Genomic DNA, 8,416 nt, shown 5'->3' with positions numbered 1-8,416 from the left:
AAAAGAAAAAAAAAACACCATTACTACCACCAACAACAACAACACCATGACCACACGCCTCAGCAGCTATCCTTACCACCACCACCACCACCACCACCACTATAATGCCCTACACGATGAGGCCCCTTAATAGACAAAGCAGCAGCACCAGACGCCACGCACGCAGGGTAAAAGTGTAGGACGAGTAATACGCGTCGTGGCAGCGGTCGTGGAGTCGAGGTCGTGGCGTGAGCGAGCACCGGCCGTGTCCTTTCTTCCGCTCCCTGGCCGAGGTGGGTCTGGCGCCTGATCTAATTAACCCTTCCGGTACTCTGGGTTTAACTGGCTACTTGATCTTTCCTCCGTCGTTTGAAGTCAGTCACCCGCCCGTGCACCGCCCAGCGAGGGACCGTGAGGCCTCTGTAGTGTGCCGCTGAAATCCCCTACAACGCCCTTTAGTCTTTGTTCCACCCGACTCTCCAGGATCTAATCCACCAACACCGCTCACCACCGCCCCTTCACGAGTACCCCCACCACAGCCACCTTTCCAACCATGCCTCCACCACCACTACCGCCGCCCACCAACGTCCCTTTCACCACCAACACGGCCCACCAGTACCCCCACCACAGCCACCTTCCCAACCATGCCTCCACCACCTCTACCACCGCCCACCACCGTTCCTTTCACCACCAATACCGCCCACGAATACCCCTACCATAGCCACCCTCCCAACCATGCCTCCACCACCGCCCACCAGTACCCCTACCACAGCCACCTTCCCAACCATGCCTCCACCACCTCTACCACCGCCCACCAGTACCCCCACCACAGCCACCTTCCCAACCATGCCTCCACCACCTCTACCACCGCCCACCAGTACCCCCACCACAGCCACCTTCCCATCCATGCCTCCAGCACCACTCCCACCGCCCACCAGTACCCCGGCCACAGCCACCCTCCCATCCATGCCTCCACCACCGCTACCACCGCCTACCAGTACCCCGGTCACCAACACCCTCGCAACCAAGCCTCCAGCACCACAACCACCACCCACAAGTACCCCTGCCACAGCCACCCTCCCATCCATGCCTCCACCACCAATACCACCGCTCTACAAGACCTCCACCACCTCCCCACAGCCTCCCACGTCCTAATGATCGAGTTTCCCGTCATCCCTTCAGCCTCTACTTCCAAACTTCACTGACCCAGAATCTCTCTACGCTTCCCTCCACCACGCCGTCATCGCCTCCACCACCAGACGGCTCCACGCGCTCTGCTGCTCCAAGTTCCCGTCATCCTTTAAGCTTCTCGCCCTTCCTCAACGCCCAAACTTCACTGACACAAGGAATCTTAGGTCGGTATTAGAAGACATTTTCGCTTTTCATATCAGCTATTTCTAAAGGTCAAAGAGGGGCTCAATCAGGTTCTAATGAGTGTTTCTTTAGGTTCACGGTACAGAGGAAGGATAAAACTACCACCAGGCCCATAAAATTATTCCTGGAAATGCACCAAACTCCTACGAAAGCCTTGTCAAATATGTGAACAAATATGTATAGTAATACGGCCCTAAGTTGCCTGCCATCCCACCCGGTCTAGACTCAACACGCCCGCTATTACGTCTATGTGGCTTGCTCTTTGGTGTGGGTTTTATGTAATTAACGAAGACCCGAGGCTCAACCACCAATTAGACGGTCGGACTGGTTTACACTAAGAACCTCTTCTCCGGAAAACACAAACAAATTAGACGCCATTACTCGCCCCGCTGGATACTGCTGCTTAGGGAAACCACTTAAGACATGTCACGCAAGTGGAAGGGGGTCAAGTGAAGCAAAGGAAAACATGTTGACTCGTGACCTGATGAAACGGCGTTCAGACATCGCCCAGGTAACTATCGTGGGAAAAGTAATGTGCTTTGTGACCTTTACCAGCAAGACACAGTTTCTGCATTCCCCTGGTAAGAGGATTTTCCCGACACACCTGTTCTGGATCATCTCGGCTCAGCCTCGGGAGTGATGCGTCGCGAAACAAGTAAAGGAGGGCGCCTCACACCCCTCCCTCTCTCACCCTCATTCATGACAACAAGGCGATGTGATAACCAAGAGACGCGACGCGACACACCACCACGCCGCCCGCCAACACGAAACACGACAGCGAGGAGGGACGGGGTAAAAAGGAAAGGAAAAATAAGAGGAAAGAGAGGAGGGGGGAGGGGAAGGAGGGGAATGTTCGTATGAAAAGATGGATGGAAAGAAAACTTTAGATGTGTGAGGGACAAGAGTTTCTGATAACGGTGGCAGGTAGAGAGATGCAGGGAAGCAGGTGCAGGAGGAGAGGCAAGAAGTTAGATGGGGAAAAGAAAGAAAAACCTTAATAGGCAATGAATGGAGAGTTGGAAAGTTTCGTTTAGTCGGCGCAACATCTGTGGTCATATGCCGAAGAGAGACACAAGGGGAAGGAATTATAGGAGAAGGGAACAGACCCCAGGAGACGGGACACAACCCCCGATTAATACCTGGTACCCATTCACTGTTGGGTGGACAGGGGCGTAGGGTATCGGAAAAGCCGCCCAAATTTTTCCACTCCGCCCGGGAATCGAACCCGGGCTCACTCGGTTGTGAGCCGAGTGTGTTACCCATTGCACCACGAAGCCCCCAGGGAATGAATGGGAAATACGGAAAGCGATGGCCGCGTTGTTTGCTCTTAGGAATTCTGGACGCTCCCCTCGACAACTGACTTGCTTTGACTGACGCCCACTGACTGACGATCATCAGCATGTCGTTCACTGATCCTGGCGAGGGACGGCCGAGGGACGGTGGAGGAGAAAATGTGGGATTGCAAAATGGATGACGATTGGGTATTCAAAGTTTTGTAGAACGAGAGGCAGGGAAAGGACGGGAGCCTGAAAGAGTCCACGGAAAGAGGGAGGGAAGCGAAAGGGAAATGGTCACCTAGGAATTTCATGAACGAAGCAGTTGTGTTTACCGGACATTTTTTTTTTTATGAATCTGATAATTATTTCCGAGGAGCAGTAAGTAGTGGACTTTTTTTTTCACATTTGTTACCTTTTTTATGCCCTTGAACTGACTCCACTGGTGTAAAAAAAAAAAAAAAGTCTCTAACCTTTCTCTTGACAGCCCACCACCCACCGCACGAAAACAAGCGATCTGCAATAGCAACTCCAAATAGATAATATGAAATTGCATAAAGCTAACTTAACTTCACTTCTATTGGCACGGCTACTCCTCGACCCCCACCTCATACAAGGGAAGTTTTGCATCCTTGAAACCCTCGCCCACCCTCCCTTGTGAAAACAGCACCCAAGACCAAGATCAAGACCAGCTCATTGCCGTGTCACCCAGCGTCCTGCACTCCAAGACGCGCAGGAAGCATAACCTAAAAATGAATCAAATTAACCTAACCCGAAAAATGACCAATAATGAAAAAACTTAGCCCGTCCGCTGCGATTGGCACTAATTTGGCCTTCACTGGTAGCCTGGTAACATATAGTCCCAGGTCTTTCTCTGCCTCTGTGGTGGATAGTGGAGTGTTTCCCATGTGGTATTGGTATGCTGGATATCCCCTCCCATGATGCAGGACTTTACATTTTCTTCATTGAATTGTAGCAGTCATTTTTGTTCCACTCCTGTAGCTTGGTGATATCTTCTGATAGGAAATCTGAAGTCAAGGGGTTAAGAGACTTCTCGTCCATAAATTATATCCTCATCCCAGGAAATAGTTCCCTAGGCTGACCCCCTTCCCCGATCCTCTCTCAAAATATAAACGCGGCACAATCTAAAAAAAAAAAGTAATAATAATAAACGTAAAAAGTCACTTCTCGCCCATAACTGTACTGTGGCTTCATCAAACAGTGACCTAGTCCAACCCCCATTTCCGTTCCTCTCTCCATAAAGCGCAAGGCAGTACGTATTTCAATTTGTCTACTTTAGTTTGAATATTACACGCGACACACGTTATAGAATACTGGTAAGCAAACATAGCAGAGGGAGAGATATATTTGAATGTTGTGGATGACCTTTAACAACGCAATACTGAGAAGAGAAGAAAGGACGAGGGAGAGTTGAAAGCAGAGATATTGAGTGGCAGAAATACTTACACAGGGAAGGGATGTGAAATGGAGGGGAGGACGAGAGGGGAAGGGGAAGCGAGGTATAATTGAGAAAGACGGTGGGAGGAAGAAAAGCAAGAGAAAGGAAGAAAGCAAAAAGAGAAAGGGGGAGGAGGAATGGAGACGAAATGAATGAGGGAAAACGAAATGGCTAACGAGGGGAGGGGGGGGGAGGGAGAGAGAGAGGGAAAGATACTGAAATGGAGAAGGTAGAAGGGATAGAAGCAAGAACAAGGAAGAAAGGTAGGGGGGAGGAACGCAGACGAATTGAATGGAGGGAAAAGAAAAATGATGGAAGGAAATACGATGTGGAAGAAAAGACGAGAGAAAAGGGAAGAAGGAATGGAACTGACAAGATGATGGGAAAGAGAAATACAAAAGAAAGATAGAAAAGAAGGGAAGAAAAGACGGAGACGAAGTACATAAGGAGAGAAAAGGAGGAGGATGACGGAAGGGAATACAATGTGGAAAAATGAACGAGAGAAAGGGGAGAGAAGGAATGGAACTGACAAGATGATGGGAAGGAAAAGCAAGAGAAAAGAAAAAGGGAAGGGAGGAAAAAACGGAAAATGAGTACATGAGGAGAGAAAAGGAAAATGGAATACAATGTGGAGAAATAGACGAGAGAAAGGGGAAAGAAGGAATGGAACTGACAAGATGATGGGAAGGAGAAGCAAAAGAAAGGAGGAAAAGAAAAAGAAGGGGACGGAGACAAGCGAATGAGGAAGGAAAACGAAATAGAGAAGAAGGGGAAATAAGGAAAAGAACTGAGCTAGAGACGATGGGGGAAACAGAACCAAGAGAAAGGAAGAACGTAAGAACGGGGAAGGAGGGAGGAGACGAAGTGAAGGAGGAGGAAAATGAAAAAGGATGACGGGAGGGAATAGCAATGTGAGGAAAAGGAAGAGAGGAAGGGTAAAAAGAAAAGTAGAGAACTGAGATGGAGACGATGTGAGGAAGAAAAGAAAGCGAAATGGAGAAAGAACTGAAATGGAATAAACGCAGACGAAGTGAAAGAAGAGGAAAAAAACGGAAAACAAAAGGAGAGAGAAGGAAGGAAGGAAGAGGAACTGAACTAGGAAAGGGACGATGGAAGGGAGAGAAACACTATGGAGGCAGCAAATAGGAGAGGAGGAGAAGGAGGTAAAAGAAGGGAAAACAGCGATAATGAAGCGTAGTGAAGACAGTGGATGGCAGAGAAAAGGAAGCAGGAAAAAAGATTGAGTGGCAGAAATACTTACACAGGGAAGGGATGTGAAATGGAGGAGAGGGGAAGCAGAGTTAGTGAAGAGAAGTGGAGGGAGGGAGAGAGAAAAAAAAGGGGAAGGAGGGAAATAAAGAAAGGCAGTGATGGGGAGAGAAGTGTGGAGGGGAAGGTGAATGAGGAATGAGGCAGCTCCCCCCCACCCCACCCCCCCACCCCGAGGCCAAAACAGACACGTTAATTGGATAAATCTTTTCGGTTAGTCAACTTCTATACATAACGAGGCAGGAAGGAGACGTGTGGCGCGGCGAGGGAAGAGTGGAGGAGACGAGTAGGAGAGGAGGACGAGGAGGAAGGGGAGGACGAAAGAAGTAAAGGATGGAGGAGGAAAGGAAGTGAAGGAAGAGCAAGGAAGACGAAGAGGAGGAGGAAAAAGAAAATGAAGAGTGGGTGAGGAAGAAGTGGAGGATGGAGGAAGACAGGTGAGTAATATCAAGGTAAACGAGGAGGAGGAAGAGGAAGAGGAAGAGGAAGAGGAAGAGGGAGAGGAAGAGGAAGAGGAAGAGGAAGGGGGAGAGGACGAGGACGAGGACGAGGACGAGGACGAAGAAGAAGAAGAAGAAGAAGAAGAAGAAGAAGAAGAGGAAGAGGAAGAGGAAGAGGAGGAGGAGGAGGAGAGCATAAGAACATAAGGAGTCTGCAAGAGGACGTTAGACCTGTATACAAGGCAGCTCCTGTGAACCTAACCCCACCTAACATCACTGTCCATGAATTTATCTGATCTATATTTTTTAATGTGACTATTGTATTGGCACTCACCACATGACTGCCCAACCTGTTCCACTCATCTACCACTCTGTTAGCATACCAATTTTTGCCTATGTCCCTGTTGAATCTGAACTTATCCAAATTAAACCAATTACTACGTGTCCTACCCGGTTCTCTTACCATCAGAACCTTATTAACATAACCTTATTAAAGCCCTTCGTCCATTTATAAACCTCGATCAAGACTCCCTAGCATCCTTCGCCTTTCTAGTGAATTGCTTCAGTCTTTCCTCGTATGGCAGGTTTCTTAACCGGACAAGGAGGAGGAGGAGGAGGAGGAGGAGGAGGAGGAGGAGGATAAGGAGAAGACAATTTACCATGACTCTTTAAGTACTGGCTCTGGACCGTAAGAAAAGTTCATCCTCCTCTGCTTAATCTTCTCTCAGCCACTCCTATTCTCCAGGCTTTTTATCGACGTCCTCCTCCTCCTCCTCCTCCTCGTCCTCCTCCTCCTCCACCTTCTCCTCCTCCTCCTCCTCCTACTCCTCCTCTTCCTCTTCCTCTTCCTCTTCATCCTCCTCCTCCTCCTCCTCCTCTTTATCCTTCTTTTCTGGCATTTCTTCTCTCTAAATGTCTTCGTTGTCGTCATTCACGCCCTCCTTCGCTTCTGCTCCTTCTCCCCCTCCTCCTCCTTCTCTTCCTCTTCCTCCCCTGCTTCCTCTTTCTCTTTCTGTTTCTCTTTCTCCTATTACCACTATTACCATTACTACCACTACTACTACTACTACTACTACTACTACTACTACTACTACTACGAGGAAGATCGAGGAACTTAGCGAGGAACTTCGACAGTCTTTCCATGTCCATGCCCTTCCCTCCTCCTCCTCCTCCTCCTCCTCCTCCTCCTCCTTTTCCTCCTCCTCCTCCTCCTCCTCCTCCTCCTCCTCCTTTTCCTCCTCCTCCTCCTCCTCCTCCTTCCCTTTACGAAGACAGACTTAAATAACTTATCTTATTCAGCTTATCACAGCGCAGGCTAAGAGGTGACCTTATAGAAGTTTTTAAAATGTTCAAGGGATTCGACAACGTTAACGTTCATGATTATTTAATAGTCTCTCAATCAACCGTAACAAGAAACAATGGATACAAAATAACGAGGAAGCGTTGCAACTCAAATGAATCAAAACACTTCTTCTTCAACCGTGTCATCAGTGTATGGAATGGTCTGCCTCAAAACGTCATCGAAAGCGAACTATTTGCACGTTCAAAAACCGACTAGACAAATATTTAGAAGCTAACCCGAACATCCGTTATTTTGCTCCGGTCCAACAGAAAGTAGTGTTAGCTTAGTTGTCGTGTATGATCTTCCTCCTGTCCATATAAAATTCAATTGCAGTTTTTCTATACTACATGGTATTCTTCCTTTTCTTGCCAGCTTCGGTTGGAGGGACTGGTGGGAGGGGAGGAGCCTTCACCTTTGCTGTCCTGTGTCTCTCACTCGTAGGTTAGAGTAGATGGTAGCAACAGCAAACAGCCTAGTTAGGGCCAAGAGGTCTGTTGCTGTTTGCTTTTCCTTTGTATTCCTTTGTATTCCTTTGTATTCCTTCCTCCTCCTCTCATCCCCACAACACACACCTAACTGCTCGGATCTCCCGCCAATTCAATTCACTGATCTCCTCAACAGTTTGGTTAAGGCTGCCAAACAGACTTCAAATCTATTCACGGTTGTCAGGCAAGCGAGGTGGTTATTGTTGTCGCGTGTTCGCCATTCAGATATTGTATTCTGCTCGAGCAGTATTTCAATTTCAACGACAGATCTGTTTTCTTTTTTAATTTGTCAGTTTTCATATACTCCGTTCATTACCCAGTTTCGTTTCCTTAATCTAATTTTTTGATAATCATTTGCTATATAACTCAAATCTATGAATTAATATATTTGAGCTAATTTGGGGGCTTTAAGTTTACATTCAGGACTGACAAACACGTCTCTTGCCTTCAGTACGTCTTCCATTCATTTTCTTTCTTTTTCTCCCCGTCTACCCTAAATTCATATTACACTGCTTCTCTACATCTATTCATTACCCGTCACTCTCTTGCTGTCCCTTCTAGACTGTTCCTATTCCTTATGCTCCCAATCCTTCTACTTCCCTTTTACCCCTTTATCTTTCCTTATTTATTTTTTATTTTTTTTACGTTTACGCCTATAGCGCCGGTAGGCTTGCTTGGGGGACCTGGATGGTATTCGGCCCCAGCCCGTCATGGCGCAGGCAAGTGTTTATAGTGGCGCCATCTTCTCTTGTCTTACTCTTAATTAGTTGTGTTTCACCATTATTATCTATCTT

The 8,416-nt window shown here is 47.8% G+C and overlaps 1 protein-coding gene across 1 annotated transcript; it reads left to right on the top strand.

Moving 5' to 3' along the window:
• Window positions 1–714: 714 nt before the first annotated feature.
• LOC127003908 (uncharacterized) lies at window positions 715–1,134 on the top strand. The gene has a single exon (XM_050871012.1). The coding sequence runs from the start codon at window positions 715–717 to the stop codon at window positions 1,132–1,134; it is 420 nt and encodes a 139-aa protein (XP_050726969.1).
• Window positions 1,135–8,416: the final 7,282 nt, after the last annotated feature.

Source organism: Eriocheir sinensis, chromosome 26 (assembly GCF_024679095.1).
Source record: "Eriocheir sinensis breed Jianghai 21 chromosome 26, ASM2467909v1, whole genome shotgun sequence".
Classification (NCBI taxonomy): Eukaryota; Metazoa; Arthropoda; class Malacostraca; order Decapoda; family Varunidae; genus Eriocheir; species Eriocheir sinensis.
Note: the sequence above shows the minus strand (reverse complement) of the source record. Positions and strands in the feature narration are given on the sequence as shown.

Bases quoted from the DNA above. Each gene is read 5' to 3' on its own strand.
- LOC127003908 (XM_050871012.1), top strand. From the start codon at position 715: ATGCCTCCACCACCGCCCACCAGTACCCCTACCACAGCCACCTTCCCA.